This window comes from Salvelinus sp. IW2-2015, linkage group LG15, assembly GCF_002910315.2.
Source record: "Salvelinus sp. IW2-2015 linkage group LG15, ASM291031v2, whole genome shotgun sequence".
Classification (NCBI taxonomy): Eukaryota; Metazoa; Chordata; class Actinopteri; order Salmoniformes; family Salmonidae; genus Salvelinus; species Salvelinus sp. IW2-2015.
The window spans coordinates 57,587,581-57,612,497 of NC_036855.1; the positions used below are offsets into that span (position 1 = coordinate 57,587,581).

Below are 24,917 nucleotides of genomic sequence, written 5' to 3' on the forward strand. Positions count from 1 at the left end.
GTAACAAATTAAGTACCTTACCGTGATTGTTATTAAATTAAAATGGTAAAAAAATTGCTTCTTACAAAGAAATATTTCTCAAGCAACAATTATTCCAACCTTATAGTGTGGAAATATATATAAAATACAGGTAAATCAAATTTTTGACTGCACCGGGCCTTTCAAGTATTACAGCAAAAGTAAAGTTGAAGTGAGTTTAACAGAGGGCAAATCCCTGTTTTTAAAATCTTATCCTGCTGCATTAGTAATACAGGAAAAGTATCGGCCAGACTGTTACACAGGCAAACAGTCCCTCCCTCACAGTATGAATCTAGGCTGCTCCACTCTCCTGGTGAGACAAGCCTGTGAAATATCCTCAAACACTTTCACTCAGCATCTCTGTGTGTGTGTGTTAGTATGTGTGTGTGTGTGTGTGTGTTAGTGTGTGTGTGTGTGTGTGTGTGTTAGTATGTGTGTGTGTGTGTGTGTAGGTGGGTTGTATCTGTTCTTTTCTCCTTTCATTCTCTTCCATTGGGTTTTTCAAAGAAACTAAATCAACTCTTCTTTGTTTAGAGAACCTTCTAATAACCTTTCTACTGAAGGTGATTGTTGCTTTTAGGAAGTCTTCAAAMGGGTGGAYATTGCTTGCTGTGATATGTYCTATACYCCCTACTCAGGCTTTCCTGTTACCTCTTGTTGCTTTAAGTGTGTATCACTAACCCACATATTTGTAGTCTAGTTAGATTGGCCTGTACTGTGGGGTCAGGAATGCTCAGTAAAATAAGCCTAAGCCCTTCAGCTGCTGTTGGAAAAGCATCATTATTGAGAAACACATCAACAAATGTTACTTTTCAGTATTGGGGTCATTTGAGAAAGCTTTTGCTTTTTATAAAAAAGGCTACACTTATTTGTATTTCTTTACCGAAGGCACTGTGTGTCCATATCCATATTCTTATATGGACATTATGGCATTGGATGCTCATAATGATGTTCAACTGTAAAGTCAGCCCAATCGAGCTGATCTTGCAACATGTCGACCGGACAGGAGATGTGTGCTCTGTTTCAGGCTTACTAACATAGAGAGAGACTGATGACCACCAAGCCTGCCCCGAGACACAAAGTAATTAGTTGTGCGATATCACATGATGAATGCATGACACAAATGAGACAGCCGTGTCTCTTGCTTGGCCATAAGGAGCTGTCTGTATATTTGTATTCACCGTATATTTTTGTGAATCTGAAAAGGTCTGTTTTGCATTCCTGCCTGGATGCTGCATGATAAATGTACACAACTACACAGACAGACCTACAGTAAATGCCATAATGCATTAAACATACCGCACCWGACAGAGTAGGAAACCATAAATAACTTTTCAATATTCAAATCTCAGGGCATTTCTGAATCGACAGCACTGTTTGTTTGGATGTGTGGCCTATTATGTGAACGCCCCGGAGCAGTGGAATCCCGAACTGACACTGGAACTCTTATTTACACATAATAGGGACAATAAAATGAAGGTACCATAACAAAATGGATGTATGTCCAAATCCTAACATGAGATACACACATGAAACTGGAACTTTAAGTACTTTCCAGCATTGAAGTTTGGTCTAATGTTTATGTCTCGTGCATGCAGATGTCCAAAAACCTTGAATACATTTTTGATCCATTTTTGTGCTATTATCCCACAAAATGCAACATACGTTTTTTAAAACACAATGACAGAAACCACATCGGTAACTACAGCCTGTAAACAACATTCACATGTCAGTCCAAACACCTTATAGAGGTGAAAATATATGTCTTTATTGGGTMTGTCATTTTTGACAGGTGTTCAAGAACAGAAGAATTCAAGCAAATCAACATATACTCATATATTTAATAATACCTGCTATAATCCACAAGTCTAATAGTGTCATTCCATTGATTGAATAGAATCTCCTAATTATACTTCCCACCTGTCTTGGTAAACACACAATATCAAGAGCAACCAGAATACAAAGAAGTGTTGGTCAATGACAGCATTGATAGACTACTATGTACAATGTTAAAATGGTAACGTTAACGTGTAATATGGTATATAAACAGTATACAAGACTAGACCTGTTCTGCATTTGTTCATGTTTCTAAATCYTTTCTCTTAAGTGTTTTACTGTAGGTGTGTGTTGCAACGGAGTGTGTGGGAGGCCACAGTGGGCCATCATCACAGGGATGTGTAATAGAAACCGTACACTCAACTGGAAACAATAGCTCACTCTTTTAGAGGTAGGTAGAGGCGGCATTTCAGCACTCTGTCTGTCTGTAATGCCAAGCTAAACCTACTAGTGTAACGCATCACAATGATAGGTTTTTTACCACATCAGTTTCTTTTTTACAGTCASTCTCTGCCGCAACACACTCAATTTGAACAAATCAAAACTATGATCTGGATTTGCATAAAAAACGATATATGAGTTCCTGGAATTTCACAAATACAGCAACAATTCAAACACAGTACTAAAGACCCTTTCGTTAAAAAAAGAGAAGAATCAAAATACAATCAATTAAAACAAGTACAGTTCTCCATAGCTAAAACCATGCATCAGTGGGTTAATTGTCATGTACATTCTTCTTACAAAGCTACAGATAACCTATTTGGCATCTGACCAGTGTTGGTAGTTAAAAAATAAAACTCCAATGTAAGTTTTATTCTGGAAAGCACCTGGTTGAAAATAAATGGCAGTTCTGCCAACTAAGCTTTATGTTTTCCTGTGAGACAAATACAAAAATGAAGGACGAGGACGGAAACTGACTTCGACGGTATTTAGAGGCGGTAACGCTCTAGGTTCTGACAGCCTCTTTGTGTTGAGTGACTACTTGATGGAGACTAACGTGTGCAAACAAACAAGACCTGGTTTCTCCCCTCTCTCTAGTCTCTCCATAATATTACACTATGCAAATGTGCTCAGAGAATCACAATTTTTCAACCTGGCACAAAGAGGCAGAGAGAAGAAGAAAAACAACACTATAATGGTCCTAGTGAGTCACTGGCTGGGCTGCCATGTCTTCCTCCCAGACAGCATGGATGAATGCACAATTTTTTGAATTTGTTGAATTGCAGTTGAGCCCAGACTCGTCTGGGACCACTAATTTCAGCACCAGCTCCATTTCACACCTTATTTATAAACTAAACCGAGCCACTCTGCTCACAGCTGTGAGCAACATATTCACAATGTCCAAGATGTTACTATTTCATGGACAAAAGCCTCATTAAGGCTGTCAGAGTAGAAATAAGAGCAGTGGGGTTGGTCTGGGAGAGAAGGTTGTGGATAATATAGAAGGAAAACAACAATGGAGACTGTGGGAGACTGGAGTGTTGAGTTTGGTATGGGTTTTCAGTTTGTGTGCTTGTGTAAATATCCCCATGTTCTCTTCAGTGCCACTGGAACCCTTGTTCACTCTGGGCCCAGGAAACCAAAAACAGCACAAACAAAACAACAGCAACAACAATAACAAAATGAATTCCATTCACATTTCAATGGAACAGCACTGTCCTGGAGGACTCACCCTGGCTGGGCAGCCTTCCCACGTCCGATCAGGACCTTCAGGATGGACACAGAACAAACAACACAATGAGGCGGGTGTTCATAACACGGAGAGACAGAGAGGTTAGCRTACCTGTCCACACATTCTTACTAAAGGCCTTTTCTGTAGACAGAGGCAAGGTTATTATAGTAAACTTAAACTGAAGCTAAAACGAAAACAAATCATGAAAAAACTATTTAGAAACCGAAATGAAATAATGAACAAACCCGTTTGAAAAACGAAAACTATTATCTTTGACTCCAAAACGAACTAAAATAAAATAAAACAATCATGAATTATGTTGTTTCATTTTTTCCCCTAAACTTTGGACAGAAATCAAATGAGGTTTTCATGCTTTTGAAGTGTTTTAATGCTACTGAAATGCTGCCAGGAGATGGAGAAGTTTCAAATAGGCCTAGGCCAGTGTGCATCACTGTCACTAGCTATCACTAGGTAACAAGGAAAAAAATCATCTAAGTAGCTAACTTGATTCGCCTTTAGGAACGGACTGGCCGAAATGTCAGATTGGCTGGTGCATTTTTAGCCCTGTGGGCCTGTCTAACATKTTTGTTGTTGCACAAAATCATCATTATCTGGCTAAAATTGGGGGCCTTAAATAAATAACATGGGCTGGTGAGGGGGCCTCAAGTGAAAAAAATGTCTGGTTTATCAGGGCTGATTTCTGGTCCCAGTCTGCCCCTGTTCTTCTTATATGTACCACTAAAGTTAAAAAGCATTGGATTGGCGTAAACATGGGTGAGAGAGAGTTTCCTTCCACCATATCTTTTAGTACCAGTCTCAGCGCTTGAGATGGAGTTTATAATTTAAACCTAACCTAACCTATGACCTGATCAATCAGCCCCAAAAACGTTACAATAGAAATGGCTCCACATGCTTTCTGTCCCTAACACAAAAACGAAATTGCATGTTTGTTGTTAGTTATTSACAACTAGGACATACACAGAGGGCATATACTGTCATTATATGTTTCTATATCATTCCAATGTCAAATAAAACTTCACATATCACTGTTGTCTCATAGGGTGACATGGTTTTTTGAATGCTCACCATTTATTTATCTGTGTACTCCCTATATACTCCATAGAACTAGAGGTGATTTACCACCTCACCTGTACATTTTCATAGCTCTAAAGCTAAGTATTTTTCATAAAAAGGATTTATCAGTAATTCGGAGTGTAATAATACACTTCCTAATCAACCCATTGAAAGTACCAATAGCCTTACTGCTCCTTATGAGAGGCAGTATACAACTGTCAGTAATCATTCATCTTGGTGACATTGATGAACATGATTCACAGAATCATTAGGTAATAAACTAAAAAACATGAGTTCTAACAGGTAGTTTGGCATAATAATGAGAGCTTGTCTTTTGACTAGTGTCATAAAAGAGACGTTGCTGTACTCACTGAGATATCTTGCAGTTGGTTGTTGTGACGAAGCGTCCCGTGTAGTGGATATTACACCTCACCACATTGTTGGTGAAGTCGGACTCCAAGATAAGGTACTTGGGGTTGACCTGGAGCTGAGAGGCAGAGGAGGACACAAGAGGATACCACTACAGCTAGGCAGGTAGGAATAAAACAATAACTTACACAGTACTATTATCAGTGGAATTCTGGGCAGAGACTGGTGGGAGAATCTTGATTTGAGATACTGTATGTGTAAATAAAACATTTGAAGTGCTGCTTAAATCATTTGTTGATATCAATGGGGAATTGATGAGGAACTAAGATAGCTATATGTGTGCTCTAGGCTAATTTATGTGCTCTCTGACACCTGGAGTTGCATGGCAAATGGTCCAGGAACAAAGGACAATGCCCAAGGATTAGTCAGCCCTTCCCCTTCTGAGGGGCCAAGAATATTCGCCCCTCAGAGGGGGAAGGGCTGACTAGTCCTTCGGCATTGTCCTTTGTTGTATCTCTGTTATCTCTATAGTATCCACATATGGTTTCTATCTGAAACTTGTTCACTGAGGAGAACTCTGATGCTATCTATATATATGTATTATCTCTGTGGTTACTGTTCACTGAGGAGAACTCTGATGCTATATATGTATTATCTCTGTGGTTACTGTTCACTGAGGAGAACTCTGATGCTATCTATATATATGTATTATCTCTGTGGTTACTGTTCACTGAGGAGAACTCTGATGCTATCTATATGTATGTATGATCTCTGTAGTTACTTGTGTCTGTATAGGGTGAACTCTGAATTACTATATGCAAAAAGTTTGATGTTCCTCTCAGGAATTCTGTCTTATTTACATTGGTCTCATCCCCCACTCAAGCCTTTCAAATGCTGTGACACCCTGTGTAGATTGGGCCTGGGAGTGTTTAGGTTACTGCCAACTTGGTATCATTTGATTGCTCAGTGGTGGTTGGTTTTTGGGTTGAAAGGTTACACCTTCAGATGTTATAAATGGAATGAAATGCCTTTGATCTCTCTCTCATCCTGTATCCAGTCCAAGCCCCAAAAATGGTCAAAGACTCCAGTCACCCAAGTCATAGACTGTTCTCTCTGCTACCGCACGGCAAGCGGTACTGGAGCGCCAAATCTAGGACCAAAAGGCTCCTTAACAGCTTCTACCCCCAGGCCATAAGACCGCTGAACAATTAATCAAATGGCCACCTGGACAATTTACATTGAACCCCCACCTTTGTTTTTACACTGCTGCTACTCTCTGTTTATTATCTATGCATAGACACGTTACAAATTACCTCAACTAACCTGTACCCCCACACATTGACTCGGTACCCCCTGTATATAGCCTCGTTATTGTTATATCATTTTCTTGTGTTACTTTTTGATTCGATTTTTTTTTCAACTTTAGTTTATTTCAATATTTCTTAACTCTATTTCTTGAGCTTCATTGTTGGTTAAGGGCTTGTAAGTAAGCATTTCATGGTAAGGTCTACACCTGTTGTATTCAGAGCATGTAACAAACTACATTTGATTTGGAGGAAGGTTGTAGGATCAATTCCAATTTCTTAGGCTTCCAGGCCTCTGGACTAGTAAACATATTTTTGTTCATGCTTTGTCCTGTAAATTAATCTTAGAATCTACTGTATATACTTAGAATAATGCCTTGTAATGCTTGTTAATGCTTTGTAACTTAAGCTTTATGGCTTGTAGGTGAATCCATTCATTGTACAATGTTAATTAAATACCTGCCTTTGATATAGACAATTCTCAGACCAATTCTTGCTAGTCAACGTCAACTCATTGCCTAATGCTTGCTTGTGTATTTTAATTATCTTTATGGAGTCAGAGAAACATTTTAATAGGCTAATTGTTTAGTCTTCTTACGAGTCGCATGTGAGGTATTTATAATATCATATATACTGTATATAGACATGTCAAATATTACTGTCCACTACATGCAACCCAAGTTAGGATTTGTCCCACATTGAAACACTTGAGGTCAACACAGACAGGTAGAGAGCGATGGGACTGAATGGCAGTCAAAACTAGTAGATCAGTATGAGCCACAGTCTAGGAAACGTAATGTTTTATAGCTTTAGACAACTTTCCAAATGTAAAACTTTCCGATACATTTTTCCAGTAACCTTTTCCTATGGAATGTTGCCTTTGGAATGTCGCCTTCCTGGAAGCTTACCAAGTACACATCAGAACTTTCCTCTGCTCTTAGTCTCACCTTTAGTATGTAGTTCCCAGGTTGGATGTCTGTTATATCGATCCACTGGCAATCAATATCAGCGTTGTACGTATCGTAGCAGCCCGGACTCAGACCCTGGAGGAACATAGGGGAGAGTTATTCATGTGGAACATCAACAGACTATGCTTATAGCTCAGCACCAGAGAGACGTGCCTGCACCATCTCTGACTCATAGAAAGACTGAGTGGGGTGGAAGAACTGTTAAACAAGAGACATGTTGTAGTTGCTCGCTGAAATCTCAGATGATGATACATTGTTGCAGTACCTGGTGCAAGACCATGACACCGACTTGCCGTCGGACAAATGAATGATACCATGCCAAATGTACTGGCAAATCTACCTTTGTGTGATATGTGTTGGTGTATCTACCTGAGTGTGAGATGTGCAGGCATAACGCTTCAGGTGACCAAAGTCACAGGTGGTGTCCTCCAGACAGAAGCTGGCCTTGTGTCCCTCAGCCACCTTCCTTCCTGTGGTGACCTCCAGCAGGTCATAGTGGCTGAACTCATCCATGCTGTGGTAGTGTCTGTGGGTAGACAGAAGGGCAAATAGGTGGTCGGTAGTGCAAAAAGAGGGGAGTAAATGTCCACTTTTACCTTATTAAACCTCTCTAGGGTACGTGGGACGGTAGTGTCCCACCTGGTCAACATCCGGTGAAATTGCAGAGCGCCAAATTCAAAATACAGTATTATAAATATTTAACTTTCATAAAATCACAAGTGCATTACATCAAAATAAAGCTTAACTTCTTGTTAATCCAGCCAAGGTGTGAGATTTCAAAAAGGCTTTACGGCGAAAGCAAACCATGCGATTATCTGAGGACAGCACCTCGCATACAAATGCATGACAAATCATTTTCCAACCAGGCAGTTGCGACACGAAAGTCAGAAATAGCGATATAATATATGCCTTACCTTTGAAGATATTTTTCTGTTGGCACTCAAAAAAGGTCTCAGTTACATTACAAATGGTCCTTTTGTTCGATAAAGTCCTTCTTTCAATCCATAAAAACTCAGTTTAGCTGGCACGCTTCAGTCAATAATCCACCCAGTTTCCCTCCATCAAAATGCATACAAAATGAATCCCAAACGTTACCAATAAACTTATCCAAACAAGTCAATCAACGTTTATAATCAAACCTTTGGTACCCTAATACGCAAATAAATGATCAAATTTAAGACGGAGAATAGTATGTTCATTACCGGAGAAAAATAACAAAGAACGTGCTTTCCTCCACACGCTTGGAAACATTACAGCCAAAATGGGAAAACTACAACTTCTCCCTCATTTAAAAAAAAAACAGCCTGAAACTCTTTCTCAAGACTGTTGACATCTAGTGGAAACCCTAGGAACTGCAATCAGGGAGGATTTCACCCTATAATAAAAGTGCCAGCCATTGAAATCAGTGTTATGCTGATTTTTTTTGGGGGGGGGATGGTTTGTCCTCGGGATTTCGCCTGCCATTTCAGTTCTGTTATACTCACAGACATTATTTGAACAGTTTTAGAAACTTTAGAGTGTTTTCTATCCAAATCTATATTATACATATATATATATATATATAGATATATATCTATATATCTATATTATATGCATATCCTAGCTTCTGGGCCTGAGTAGCAGGCAGTTTACTTTGGGCACGCATTTCATCCGGACGTCAAAATACCGCTCCCTAGCCCAAAGAGGTTCAAATGAATTTGTGACAGGTAAAAAGCGTCTGTGTGTAGCGCAGGAGAGAGAGGAGGCATGGAACAGGGTGGTCAGCAGGGGAACAAAGAAGAGTCTAATTTTAACATTTATAAATTCAGTTAATGACAGGTACAACAGCCAATACTAGAGACATGCTCAATTTGCATAAAGTATAATTACATGATAATCAGTAAACCAACACAAAGCAAACTGTTTACTGCAGGCCACCATCCAAAGTCTTTAAATTAGATGTGCTTGTTTATTTGAACAGCCCATTGCCCTCACCTGTCAACACTTCAACTCGGTGCAGCTTGACTGAGCATATCACAATGTACCAAAGGAGACTATAATGTAATTAATACCTACAACCATGCACTGATGAAGCAAGACATTAACAATCGATTGATGTATGAGGTCTCGTTAATTACTTTATATCAATCTGGAAAGTTTTAATCACTACTGCAAGAGAAGTGAAGGATTGAGCATGTGTTTGTGTGTGTGTGAATGTGTTTACACAGCTTTAACAGTGTTGGAATGCTGCGTTTTGCCACTGCTAGCCTGGTTACCCATGAGAACAAATCATATCCTCAGAATGTGAAATGAGTTACACCACTCCGTGTCTCAGTGTACTGCTGGTGCTGGTCCATCTGAAATCATTTACTCTAATAGCCTTTTACCATCTTGTAGCTGGGATGTGGACCAATGCCAAGTGTCAGACAGTGACCTGAGAGGGCTGGTTGTTTACTGTTGCCCTCTGCAGACCAGCATGTTGTGAATATCCTTTCCATACTAACTGTTAACACTGTGGTACTCAGATAAATCAGACAGATACCGTTACACTGTAAGGTTGAGAATACAAGTGACATACATGGGGGATTCCTTTAAATATGCATTAGAAACAGTGTTGCACTGTGAATAAGAAGGCTTCCTCTGTCTTATTCAGTCTCCTGCTGTTTGGAATAAATGGCAGCATGGTAAATGTAAAACATACTGCATCTTGATTCCCAGATACATTAATGGCCTCGTATTTCCGCCAAGTTAGATTTCCTATGAARRWSKYMWYYKRAMYKKKRAMMMMRKSKYYWAWKGSYKRARARSYKGRRKKSYTTKKYMAMCYWWTYMWYYYMMMWKKWMYTWAAWKKWWYCYWAWYCYWAWTWWTKRAAWKRAWYMMCCYTTYYTKSYAWTTTTWMYSRAARKYMMMWTYCMRRWTYCMRRMMMYWRRRAYTTTKKYMRKKKTTKKTTTKGKKRAWKSWRKKSMRGKKKKGKWARKKSYKGRRSYKGKTYMRKYMRKWKGRMYYMRRMYKKWWWAAWWAWWAMCCWRKYYYCYTWMCYYMWKSYYCCYKKTTTWAMMWWRSYWMMAMYTTTTWMYKGSSKWRKYMWTWAAAGATTGAATGGAGGCTTGGAGGGAAAGGCAGACGGGTACTTTCCACCAATGGAGGAAGTGACAAATGGAAGAAGTAATTCGTTCCATAGCAGTTGGAGATGGTAAACAGCTCCTCTCAGGTGAGGAACAGTGTGTTTCCGCAGGCTAAAAGCTACACCATGTGATTCTCTAAGGGGGATCTGCACCGACTACACAGGGAATCTGTAAACCCAGAGGAATTGAAAGGGCTGCACACTGGGTATCCTGAGAGGGCAGCTCTCTGCAAAACACCCTCTGTATGTGGTGTGTGTGAGTGTGTTTGTGTGTGTGTGTGTGTGTGTGTTTGTGTGTTTGTGTGTATGTGTCTATGGGCAGGGGTTTTGAGGCAGGTGTTCAGTGCAATAGGTGTTTCAAATATGGCCATAATTTTTTCCCCACGACAGACGTTTATTTATAGATGGTAGCCTTGAGATTGTTATCTCTCTGTGAGAGTGGGACAGACAGGGAGACACTGGGCCTAGAGCTGTCTGGGCTGGAGGGCCCTTTTCCTCGCCTTGGAATCCTGGATCTCCCCCTGTGACTATGTCAACTAGAGAGAATTACCTTTTGGAAGGACACAGGGAGAAGGCTGGAATAAGACTGGCTTGTAATCCTAACAGACAAACATTCCAATCCCACTTTGCACTTTATACCCATGAGTCATTTCCCAGTTGTGTTCAAATGCAATACAAAACTTCCAGGAGGCCAGGCAGGAAAAGGGGGGAAATATTTAGTGGATGGTGTTTGCATTCCATACAGTGCAACCAGATTACAGGAATCCCAGAAATGTATCACATTACACCTGGGCAAACAGTAGCCATGGCCTTTGACCTTAGAGGTAAGGGGTCACTGTATGCTTGTGCTGCATAGAGATAAAGAGAAGAAAAGAGGACAAAAGATATCTGCATGTACAGTGCCTTCGSAAAGTATTCAGACCCCTTGAGTTTTTCCTTATTCTAAAATGGATTCAATAAAATAAAACTCAATCTACACACAATACCCCATAATGACAAAGTGAAAACATGTTTTTAGAAATTTTTGCAAATGTATTAAAAATAAAAATCAGAAATACCGCATTTACATAAGTATTCAGACCCTTTGCTATGAGGTACGAAATTGAGCTCAGGTGCATCCTGTTTCCATTGATCATCCTTGAGATGTTTCTACAACTTGATTGGAGTCCACCTGTGGTAAATTCAACTGATTGGACATGATTTGGAAAGGCACACACCTGTCTATATAAGATCCCACAGTTGACAGTGCATGTCAGAACAAAAACCAAGCCATGAGGTGGAAGGAATTGTACGTAGAGCTCCAAGACAGGATTGTGTCGAGGCACAGATCTGGGGAAAGGTAGAGTTCATCTTTGGAGATGGGAGAACCTTCCAGAAGGACAACCATCTCTGCAGTACTCCACCAATCAGGCCTTTATGGTAGAGTGGCCAGACGGAAGCCACTCCTCAGTAAAAGCCACAAGACAGCCAGCTTGGAGTTTGCCAAAAGGCACCTAAAGACTCTCAGACCATGAGAAAAAAGATTATCTGAAATCATTTACTCTAATAGCCTTTTAACATCTTGTAGCTGGGATGTGGACCAATGCCAAGTGTCAGACAGTGACCTGAGAGGGCTGAAACCAAGATTCAACTTTTTGGCCTGAATGCCAAGCGTCACGTCTGGAGGAAACCTGGCACCATCCCTACGKTGAGGCATGGTGGTGGCAGCATCATGCTGTGGGTGTGTTTTTCAGCGGCAGGGACTGGGAGACTAGTCAGGATCGAGGCAAAGATGAATGGAGCAAAGTACAGCGAGATTCTTGATGAAAACCTGCTCCAGAGCGCTCAGGACCTCAGACTGGGGGCGAAGGTTCACCTTCCAACAGGACAATGACCCTAAGCACACAGCCAAGACAACGCAGGAGTGGCTTCGGGACAAGTGAATGCCCAGCCAGAGCCCGGTCGAACATCTCTGGGGAGACCTGAAAATAGCTGTGCAGCAACGCTCTGCATCCAACCTGACAGAGCTCGAAAGGATCTGCAGAGAACAATGGGAGAAACTCCCCAAATACAGATGTGCCATGCTTGTAGTGTCATACCCAAGAAGACCCGAGGCTGTAATTGCTGCCTAAGGTGCTTCAACAAAGTACTGAGTAAAGGATCTGAATACTTATGTAAATATGATATTTCTGTTTTTTATTTTATTATTTAGTTTTAGAAAAATTATAAATTAGACATTTTAATAAATAAACATTTCTAAAAAACTGTTTTTGCTTTGTCATTATGGGGTATTGTGTGTAGATTGTGTGCAGATAGATGATCCTAAAATCAATTTTAGGATAATGCTGTAACGTAACAAAATGTGAAAAAAGTCAAGGGGTCTGAATACTTTCCGAAGGCACTGTACGTCATCCGGATTTTAACTGTGTACATCTGTTGTACTGTTTGATCATTATTGATCACTCTATTGTGTAAATGGACAGAAATGTAATATTGAGATGTACATAATTCTTAATAGAGAAATCTGAATCTAATGATGCACACTGTATTTAAATTAAACAGAGTTCATACTATCTGTTTGTCTCCATAAAACACGATTCTAAGGTTATATCCTAAACTTTCTGTACCACACAACATTTGCTCAATACACAAATGAACATATGGATGGATTAAGGGGGCATACTCTGACTACACATTGTATTCAAATATTCCATTGGGGTTGCAAAATGTAGGACAGTAAAGTTGATTTGACAAAGAGTGTTCGTTTTCTCAAAACAAGCACACTTGTTACTGTGTTCGTTATATTTATTTAACCAGACAAGTCAGTTAAGAACGAATTCTTATTTACAATGACGGCTGACGCTGGGCCAATTGTGCACCACCCTATGGAACTCGCAATCCTGGCCAGATGTGATGCAGCCTGGATTTGAACCAGGTACTGCAGTGACGCCTCTTGCACTGAGATGCAGTGCCTTAGACCGCTGTGCCACTCGGGAGACGAGGAGTTCTGTGCTGTTCCACTAACACAAAATCATGTCATCATATAATATCAGAACGATGACGGCTGACGCTATGATGCCAGGGCAGAGATTGACAGGAACATTTATGGATTCTATTCCCATTTCCATTGGCCAGTCAAATCAAGCTGTTGCATTGGCTAACTCCCGCCCTGGAAACCAATGTATAAACGAACAGTGATGTCAGCAGGCAACATTGCCAATCTGCTAATGGGCAGTCAACATTCCATAGAGCTGAGGACAGTAAGTACAGCCTGAGACTTGTTGCACAAACCCAATGAACCCAGACATACTGTGACCAACAAAATCATTGTGGAATGCAAGGTCATAGAGGAAGGGCAGGGCAGAGGGTTTCCAAACATATCAGTGATGTCATGACATACTGTATTAAGTAAAGTCATATTTCACCAAAAAGAGCAAACGTGAACGCACTGAACTCAGCGAACCAAACTAATAGAAAACGAATGAGCTAAACAGACAACTGTTAATGTCAAATCTGATTAACCCTGTAGAGCAAGGATCTTACAGTTTTTAGCATAGCAAGGTTGTGTACAATGGCAACGGAAAGGATGGCTGCCGTTTTATGGCCTCTTTAACCAATCGTGCTATTTTGTTAGTTTTTTCGCATTGTTTGCAACTTATTTTATACATAATGTTGCTGCTATTGTCTCTTATGACCGAAAAGAGCTTCTGGACATCAGAACAGAGATTACTCACCTCGAATTAGACAAATCATTTTTCTTTAATGAGTCGGAAGAGAGGGATTTACTCCAGACACCCGAACAGGCCCTCATCCCCGTCATTCGCAGGAGAAAGAGACTGAGGTTTCGAGGAAGGAGATCGGGGTGCCTTGTGAGGATCCGTCAACGAGTGGCTAATCTGCCTTTGCCATTGGTACCATTGGCCAACGTACAATTGCTGGATAATAAAATGGACAAACTAAAAGCACGTATATCCTACCAACGGTACATTAAAAACTGTAATATCTTATGTTTCACCGACATGAATAACATGAATAACCGACATGAATAGCTGACGGGTTATACACTGTACCGGCAGGATAGAAAAGCGGCCTCTGGTAAGACAAGGGGTGGTACTCTATGAATAGTTGTAAACAACAGCTGGTGCACGATATCTAAGGAAGTCTCGAGGTTTTACTCGCCTGAGGTAGAGTATCTCATGATAAGCTGTAGTGGCTTCTACCTAGAGAGTTTTCATCTGTATTTTTCATAGCTGTCTACACAACACCACAGACCGATGCTGGCACTAAAACCGCACTGAATGAGCTGTATACCGCCATAAGCAAACAGGATAAATGCTCATCAAGAGGCGACGCTCCTAGTGGCCGGGGACTTTAATTCAGGGAAGCTTAAATCAGTTTTACCTAATTTCTATCAGCATGATAAATGTGCAACGAGAGAGAAAAAAATTCTAGACCAGCTTTACTCCACACACAGAGACGCGTACAAAGCTCTCCCTCGCCATCCATTTGGAAAATCTGACCCTAATTCCATCCTCTTGATCCCTGCTTACAAGCAAAAATTAAAGCAGGAAGCMCCCGTGACTCGGTCTATAAAAAAGTGGTCAGATGAAACAGATGCTAAACTACAGGACTGTTTTGCWATCACAGACTGGAACATGTTCCAGGATTCTTCTGATGACATTGAGGAATACATCACATCAGTCACTGGCTTCATCAATAAGTGCATCGAGGACGTCGTCCCCACAGTGACTGTACGTACGTACCCCAACCAGAAGCCATGGATTACAGGCAACATTCGCACTGAGCTAAAGGGTAGAGCTGCCGCTTTCAAAGAGCGGGACTCTAACCCAGAGGCTTATAAGAAATCCCACTATGCTCACCGACGAACCATCAAACAGGCAAAGCGTTAATACAGGACTAAGATTGTATCGTACTACACCGGCTCCGACGTTCGTCGGATGTGGCAGGGCCTGCAAGCTATTACAGACTACAAACGGAAGCACAGCTAAATAACTTCTATGTTCGCTTCAAGGCAAGTAATTGAAAAATGCATGAGAGAATCAGCTGTTCCGGACGACTGTGTGATCACGCTCTCCGCAGCCGATGTGAGTAAGACCTTTAAACAGGTCAACATTCACAAGGCTGCAGGGCCAGACGGATTACCAGGACGTGTAATCCGAGCATGCGCTGACCAACTGGCAAGTGTCTTCACTGACATTTTCAACTTCTCCCTGTCTGAGTATGTAATACCAACATCTTTCAAGTGGACCACCATAGTCCCTGTGCCCAAGAACACTAAGGTAACCTGCCTAAATGACTACCGACACGTAGTACACATGTCTGTAGCCATGAAGTGCTTTGAAAGGCTGCTCATGGCTCACATCAACACCATTATCCCAGAAACCCGAGACCCACTCCAATTTGCATACCGCCCCAACTGATCCACACTACACTTTCACACCTGGACAAAAGGAACATCTATGTGAGAATGCTATTCACTGACTACAGCTCAGCGTTCAACACCATAGTGCCCTCAAAGCTCTTCACTAAGCTAAGGACCGTGTGGTGCAAGGACAACAATCTCTCCCTCAACGTGTTCAAGACCAAGGAGATGATTGTGGACTACAGGAAAAGGTCCGAGCAAGCCCTCATTCTCATCGACGGGGCTGTCATGGAGCATGTTGAGAGCTTCAAGGTCCTTGGCGTCCACATCACCAACAAACTATCATGGTCCAAGCACACCAAGACAGTTGTGAAGAGGGCATGACAAAATATATTCCCCCTTAGGAGACTGAAAAGATTTGGCATGGGTCCTCAGATCCTCAAATAGGTTCTATAGCTGCACCATCGAGCGCATCCTGACGGGTTGCAATACTGCGTTGTATGGCAACTGCTCGGCCTCCGACCACAAGGCACTACAGAGTGTAATGCGTACGGCCCAGTACATCACTGGGGACAAGCTTCCTGCCATCCAGGACCTCTATACCAGACGGTGTCAGAGGAAGACCCTAAAAATTGTCAAAGACTCCAGACACCCTAGTCATAGACTGTTCTCTCTGCTACCGCATGGCAAGCGGTACCGGAGTGCCAAGTCTAGGTCCAAGATGCTTCTAAACAGCTTCTACCCCCAAGCCATAAGACTCCAGAACATCGAACCAAATGGCTAACATATATTACCTCAATTACCTCGACTAACCGGTGCCCCCGCACACTGACTCTGTACCGGTATCCCCTTTATATAGCCTCGCTATTGTTATTTTTACTGCTGCTCTTGAATTATTTATTACTTTTATTTTCAATTTTTTCTTCAAACTGCATTGTTGGGTAATGGCTTGTAAGTAAACATTTCCCTGTAAGGTCTACACCTGTTGTATTCGGCGCATGTGAGAAATACAATTTGATTTGATTTAAGTATCATAAACCAATAGCATATAAGGGTTTGGGGAGACACTGGTTCCTCACTGATGGCAGCTGTGCCACTCCCAGGTGTGTCGGGGTCGGTTGGGCATGAAGTCAGCCGTCCCCTGGTTCTTAACCCTCTGTGGGAAGCGAAGCAGGACTCTGATGTCATAGTCTGTAGTCTCAGCGCTGTAGGCAGTGCTGTGGGGAGACAAACACAAAGTATGAAATAGCAATGAGTGAAGGAAAGTACAGATGGCTACAGAGAACTAGTCTCCCAATGGTTGTCCCGGTGGGTTTCTGATACCTCAGGCTCACAATGTGTTCTTGCAACTAGACAGAATTGAGCGGGCCTGGAAAAGCTACAGGGAAGGAATATGATAAATAAATAATTCACATTACAGATTACTGTGATTAATCTCCATAGCCTACTGCACACCTTTTCAGTCTTGTTGCAAGGAAATATTTGTAGTGGACAGGCATACACTGTGTAGAGAGTTCCAGTATGAACACATGTTTTCGAATTGTTTTAATATTAACCTGCATTCCAAAGTATCAGTAAATATCTTTGTAATTGTTGTTGACATTGGAGTGTATAGCACACTATACAAGGCCATCTGTCCATGATTGCTGATAACACAGACAGGATATGAGAGGGCTTCGAGGAATGGCTGTGCTTGAGATGGGAAGGAGGGCAACCAGGAGAGGCAGTGGGACAACAAAGTTCATCGCCATCATTTAAATGCTCTGCAGCCTGGGCAATTGTACCGTACCCATCTAACCCTGGGGCCAAAGTCAGAGGCCCATTATGTGTGCTGCGACTGCAGACCAAACCACTCAGAGAACCATTTACTGACACGCCAGGTTAGATAGACAAGCTTTAGGCTGTGTTTACACAGGCAGCTCATATTTGATCTTTTACCCAATTATTGGGAAAAGATATGATCTGATTGGTCAAAAGACCAATTAGTGGCAACATATCTGAATTGTGTAAATGCAGCCTTAGTGACAGGCATAGGTGACCAGATTTTAGGTTATTGATGTTGCACTGTGAACTGGGTTCCAAACTTTATATACTGCAAATTAGATAAGGAGTAACTTTACTAAGCAGGTAGATATAACAGTACGGTGCTGAGACATTAAATGAGAATATTCACCGATAGGCACATGGAATCTTTCAATCTGTTCTAACTGGAGGAGACTGATTGTTCATCAGAATGTGTATACTGGCTTACAAAAACTGGTGATAATTTTTCATGCCATTAAAGTGTGCAGAGTGACTACTAACAACATTATGTGTGTTCTCCTCATCCAAAGCAAATACAGACACTTATTAAAACACTTAAAAGGTTTAAAATGGTCTCTTACCTTGCCAAGCATTTCTCCTCGGCAGCACAACGGAGAGAGTACATGTGAGCCCTCTGGATATACGTGGAGGCCTGCACATAGTTTGGATCAGGAACCAGGTCTGGCAAACCTAGAACAATACACTTGGCTCAACACATAGTATCCTTCAACAGCAATTGATTCAATCATGTTAGTACCAGCACCTTGATGCCAATGTCAACTTTAACAGGTCTGCATCATCCCTTGACAGAATATAGAGTATTGATGTGGTGCACCGACCAGTGGGGTCATTCCTCAAATAAAACAGCACAGCTTTACACCTATTTATCAGCTATATTTAATTCCCCTGCATCGTGTTATTGTAAGGACTTTGATACAGATGCAGTAGAAGGTCCTGCCTTAAATGACATGCAGCTTATAAAGCCTTCATAAAAATGTGTTACAAATCATCTATAACCGTATGTCATGCTTTATCAATGGTTCATAAATGTGGCATAACTGTGTGACATAACCACCAATGTCAAATGTGACACAACCCACTATGTCAAATATGACATAAACCTGYGCTTTATAAAGGGTGGTATAAGCACCGCTTAATAAAGGCCTTATAAATCATATTAAATTGAGGCTTCACAAAGCATTTATAACCCTGTCATGAGCATCGCAACGGCAGGCTATTGGGTTTGATTCCCAGGACGACCCATACGTAAACATTTATTCATGCATGACTGTAAGTCGCTTTGGATAAAACCGTCTGCTAAATGTTCTATATTAATTCACTAAAACATTTCTAGGATGGCCCAACCTCTTTCCCTCTTGGGTGCAGAGTCAATATTGGACCTGAACTCAACTTCCTCCAAAATGCTGTGTTGCAGAATGAAACACACTCTAATGTGCAGTCATGCACAGCAAAACACGTTGGTAGGGCCTTTTTCACACTTTTTAAATAGAGAAACAACCAAATTGGATTTTCTGTGTTCACAACAATGCTTAAAACTTCTTAAGGCTAGGGGGCACTATTTTCACGTCCGGATGAAACGTGTGCCCAAAGTAAAATGCCTGCTACTCAGGCCCAGAAGTTAGGATATGCATATTATTATTAGATTTGGATAGAAAGTTTCTAAAACTGTTTGAATGATGTCTGTGAGTATAACAGAACTTATTTGGCAGGCAAAACACTGAGGACAAACCATCCAGGAATTTTWTTTTTTGAGGTCACTCTCTTTTCAATGGGTTTTCTATGGGGATCTAGATTTCTAAGGCACTTGCTTGCAGTTCCTATCGCTTCCACTGGATGTCAACAGTCTTTAGAAATTGGTTGAGGTTTTTCCTTTGAGAAATTAAGAAGTAGGGCAGTTCAGAACGAGGGTCGAGTGAAGTGTACAGTTTGTTAGAGGCTCGTGACCTGAAAGCTCGCTCCACTTTGTTTTTATCTGCTATTGAACGCAGTTTATCCCATCTTAAATTGTATCGATTATTTACGTTAAAAAATACCTAAAGTTGTATTAGGAAAGTTGTTTGAAATGTCTGGATCAAGTTTACAGGTAACTTATTAGATACTTTGTCATGTTGTGCGAGTTGGAACCGGTGTATTTTCAGAATCAAACGCGCCAAATAAATTGACATTTTGGGGATATAACGACAGAATTAATCAAACAAAAGGACCATTTGTGATGTTTAATGGACATATTGGAGTGCCAACAGAAGAAGATTTTCAAAGGTAAGGCATGCATTATATGTTATTTCTGACTTGGTGTTGTGCCTGGCGGGTTGAATTATGATTTTCATGTGTATGTTTGATGGGGTGCTGTCCTCAGATAATAGCATGGTTTGCTTTCGCTGTAAAGCCTTTTTGAAATCTGACACTGTGGCTGGATTAACAAGAAGTTCATCTTTAAACACTTGTATGATTTATTAATTATTATTATGAGTATTTCTGTTTTTGAATGCTATTTCACTGGGTGTTGTCAAATCAATCCCGTTAACGGGATTGGCGCGCGAAGGGATCACTAAGAAGTTTTAAACCACATTAAGGGATGACTTTTGAGGTCTGGAAAAAATCTAAGAAACTAAGATTTTTGAGTGTTGTTGACATTTAATTCAATGAGCATGCCCTGCACTGTTGTTTGATTTGCGGATTTTCTGTAGTGAAGTAAGCGCACATGTAATGTGATTCGGGCGCCAATGGAATTGGTTGAGTAAAAGGCCAGGAACACCGTATTATTCAGAGCCCCATGAAATGACACCATCTATACATTCTAGAGACCCTACTGAGTATTCCCTACAATACTAAGAAGTACTTTTTTAGTGTTGCCGACGAGACGCTGATCATGTGATGAGTTTAAATGCCCACTTGTGCTGCCGTTGGACAGTGAAAAACAAGTAAGTTAATCTTTATTTATTGTAATTTAAATGAGTTTGTAGTAGTTAAGTGTTGAGTTAGATTACATACTATAGCTACCTCAATTGTTATTTAAAATAATTTTGGTGACTTCACAGGATTTGCTAGCTAGCCGAAATGTAGCTAGCTAGCAGGCTCAGCAAAATACAAATCCCCCTAGATACAGCCACGTCTCATAGTCTCGTCATGATAGTAATATTACAAAGTGAATATAGTTTTCCATCTTCCTTCCCATTTAGAGTTAATTAACATGAACATATTAGCATCTCCTGGCTTCCACGCATAGCATACAAGCCACTGATGCAGAGCTTTAAAACATCTACATTTTAAAAAGTCAATAAATCCATATAAGAATAGTCTACACCATCACAATAAATCCATTATTTATTTTAGACAAGTCTAAGGAAACATGATATTCTATTTCAGAAAAACACAATTGCATATTCTGAGCTCTCCTTATGTTAGGCCCTGATCTGGCTATGCCATATGGCTGGGGGCTACACTAGTTCCTCACTACATATCCGTCGCCAAACCCACTGGCTCCAAGTCATCTATAAGTCTTTGCTAGGTAAAGCCCTGCCTTATCTCAGCTCACTGGTCACCATAATAACATCCACCCGTAGCACGCGCTCCAGCAGGTATATTGCACTGGTCATCCCCAAAGCCAACACTTTCTTTGGCCGCCTTTCCTTCCAGTTCTCTGCTGCCAATAACTGGAACGAATTGCAAAMATCTCTGAAGCTGGAGTCTTATATCTCCCTCTCTAACTTTAAGCATCAGCTGTCAGAGCAGCTTACCGATCACTGTACCTGTACACAGCCAATCTGTAAATAGCACACCCAACTACCTCATCCCCATATTATTACTCACCCTCTTGCTCTTTTGCACCCCAGTATCTCTACTTGCACAACATCATCTGCACATCTATCACTCCAGTATTAATGCTAAATTGTAATTATTTTGCCTCTATGACCTATTTATTGCCTACCTCCATACTCTTCTACATTTGCACATACTATACATAGATTTGTATATTTTTATATTYTATTGTGTTAKTGACTGTACATTTGTTTATGTGTAACTCTGTGTTGTTGTTTTTGTCRCACTGCTTTGCTTTATCTTGGCYAGGTCGCAGTTGTAAATGAGAATTGGTTCTCAACTGGCCCACCTGGTTAAATAAAGGTGAAATAAAAAAATAAAAAAATACATTTAGCAGACAAGATTTGCTTAGAATTCCATTGCATTATTTTATATTATTTTATAGTATGAAGAATACAGTTGAACATAAAATAGAAAGGATATTTTCTCCAAATTATTTCGGAGGGAGTGCACACATTCCCTATTCTGTGTTGAGTGGTTAACAAATAAACAAGTCCTCCTATATGCTTAATTTAGAGTTAATTATGCAACTTTAGTTGTGATACAAACATTGGGCTACATGTTAGATTCTTTTTTGTTATGTACCCCATTTTTTCCAACAATTTCAATCTTGTCTCATCGCTGCAACTTCCCAACGGGCTCGGGAGGCGAAGGTCAAGTCATGCGTACTCTGAAACATGACCCGCCAAACCACACATCCTAACACCCACCCGCACCAATGTGTCGGAGAGTACACTGTTCAACTGACGATGAGGTCAGCCTGCAAGGGCCCGACGCACACAAGGAGTCGCTAGAGCACAATGAGCCAAGTAAAGCCCCCTTGGCCAAATTCTCCCCTAACCCGGACGATCAGTCTCTCATTCATAATTTGACAAGCACTTGATAATGCCTCAAATTTCCCCCTAAAAAAATCCATGCCTTTTTGGCCTGCGGCCGTTGTGCCCTTGGGCTGAAAATAATAATTATAATTCCCATCACCCGGCTGCGTGCTCCGAAGCACCTCTCACTACCATGGCTCTCTCAGATATCTCAATTCTTATTAACCAATGCCCGTCACGTGATCTGTTTCTTCCCCCAGGCATCTCAGCACCTGTAGGCTACAAGTGAAGACAGACACATTGGGGACGCAACTGCGCGTCCTTCTTATTGAATTCTGAGGCGAATATTGAAGATATTGGAATAACTATCCACATTTACTTTTCGTCAGCCAACAAGATGAGTAGGCCTAACGAACAGCAAAGCACTAGCCTATGTCACTACTATCCCCCATAGTATAAAAGTTGACCTATTCTATTGGTCAACTTGTCCTTATGTGCGAGAAATAAAAATGTCAAACATAGTCTGGGACAGTTGTGGGATGCGATAGATCCCACATTAATACAACCACTCGCATCATTTTTTTTAAAGAAATGAGGCTGATGCAACTGTAGTTTACTGTAGATTAAAAATGTTGATAAACTATTAGATTATTTTTTCACATTATAAGCACAGCAATGTGACATAGCAGTATGCTATAGTTCCAAAATGTTATCAATTAGCGGGAAAAACACCATTCTCAAAAGTGACCGCAAATTCAATTATGCACATAATTCTTTATTATAAAGGTGCATTTTTATGGTGAAAATTATCTTCCCCAAACTTGAAACTCACGCGCTGCCTATGTATGCCAGCTAGGCTATACACCGGTTATAAAGCAAATTAATGTGCTTAATTTTAAGAAGTTATTTTGCCACTTTAGTTGTGATTCAAACCTTATGATACAAAACATATAGGCCTATGGGATCTACATGGCATGTGCGACTATGATTTTAGAGGGTAAATCAGTTTAATATTGCAGATAGATTGTGGCTTCCATCAATGTAATTGTCTGCATCATTTCCATTCCCCCATATATTTTTTTTGTAAATATACACCAACGTTCAAAAGTTTGGGGTCACTTAGAAATGTCCTTTATTTTGAAAGAAAAGCAGATTTTTGGTCTATTAAAATAACATCAAATTGATCAGAAGTACAGTGTAGATGTTGTTGTATGTTGTAAATGACTTTGTAGGTGAAAACGACAGATTTTTTACGGAATATCTACATAGGCGTACAGAGGCCCATTATCAGCAACCGTCACTCCTGTGTTCCAGTGGCACGTTGTGTTAGCTAATCCAAGTTCATCATTTTAAAAGGCTAATTGATCATAAGAAAACCCTTTTGCAATTATGTTAACACAGCTGAAAACTGTTGTGCTGATTAAAGAAGCAATAAAACTGGCCTTCTTTAGACTAGTTGAATATCTGGATCATCAGCATTTGTGGGTTCAATTACAGGCTCAAAATGTCCAGAAACAAAGCACTTTCTTCTGAAACTCGTCAGTCTATTCTTGTTCTGAGAAATGAATGCTATTCCATGAAAGAAATTGCCAAGAAACTGAAGATCTCGGACAACGCTGTGTACTACTCCCTTCACAGAACAACGCGAACTGGCACTAACCAGAATAGAAAGAGAAGTGGGAGGTCCCGGTGCACAAATGAGCAAGAGAACAAGTACATTAGAGTGTCTAGTTTGAGAAACAGATGCCGCACAAGTCCTCAACTGGTAGCTTCATTAAATAGTACCCACAAAACACCAGTCTCAACGTCAACAGTGAAGAGGCGACTCCGGGATGCTGGCCTTCCTCTGTCCAGTGTCTTTGTTCTTTTTCCCATCTTAATCTTTTCTTTTTATTTGCCACTCTAAGATATGGCTTTTTCTTTGCATCTCTGCCTAGAAAGCCAGAGTCTCCACTTTTATATAATGTCAAAAACACGATTTCAAATTTTGCTACATAAGACCGAATCCAGGTGGTGAGTCACATATTCGACATAGTGGGTTATGTCACAGTTGACATTGGTGATCATTTCATGTAGCGCTTATGAAGCCTTTAGCTGAACGTCATTTAAAGAGGGACCTAAAATGTTGTGTAGACTTACGACCACAAGTTACATATGGCAGCACATTCAGATAGGTGGAAATAAGGGTCCTGTGGTCAGTAGTCAGGAATCACTAATTACAGTACATTCCTGATGATCATCTTAGCAGAATTAGTACTCCCTCCCTATAGGTCACTATAGATTCCGATCTTAGTGTATAGAAAAAAAGCTAATCATGCCAAGAAAAATAAAATGAGTATACATGAATGAGTCATTCATTCTTTCAAAAATTCTTCCCTAGAATCTGAATGTGAAAGTGAAAACATGGTTGGTACACACACAGGGAGAAATTATGCTAAGACGCTGGGGCTTTCCTAATATGATGTGATGTTTCACGACACTAATCCTAATATGAACCTGTCATTCCATGTTAACCTTTGGCATGAAAAATACATTCAGACTATTCATATCTGGAGGGGATAATGCTAAGCATTAGAAAGTCGACTTCACCAGAATACTAGACAATTATGTTCTGCTACAGTATCCAAAGTTTATATTTCATATTTGTTGTAGGCTCCTAGTAATCAAAAATTGAAAGATATTTCACGTTTATGTAAGAAAATGTGAGAGATGGAGGGATAGAGAGAGAGAGAGAGAGAGAGAGAAGC

The 24,917-nt window shown here is 40.6% G+C and overlaps 1 protein-coding gene across 1 annotated transcript in view; it reads right to left on the reverse strand.

Annotated features, from left to right (window-relative positions):
• Positions 1–1,761: 1,761 nt before the first annotated feature.
• Positions 1,762–24,917, reverse strand: part of loxl1 (lysyl oxidase-like 1) — a 28,133-nt gene continuing 4,977 nt past the window's right edge. The window contains exons 2-7 of the mRNA XM_024001743.2: positions 18,094–18,202; positions 16,789–16,926; positions 7,611–7,767; positions 7,221–7,316; positions 4,972–5,087; positions 1,762–3,561 (exon numbers count right to left, since the gene is read on the reverse strand). Coding sequence (XP_023857511.1) covers positions 3,555–3,561; positions 4,972–5,087; positions 7,221–7,316; positions 7,611–7,767; positions 16,789–16,926; positions 18,094–18,202 — 623 coding nt within the window. The 3' untranslated portion in view covers positions 1,762–3,554. The remainder of the gene's footprint in view (positions 3,562–4,971; positions 5,088–7,220; positions 7,317–7,610; positions 7,768–16,788; positions 16,927–18,093; positions 18,203–24,917) is intronic.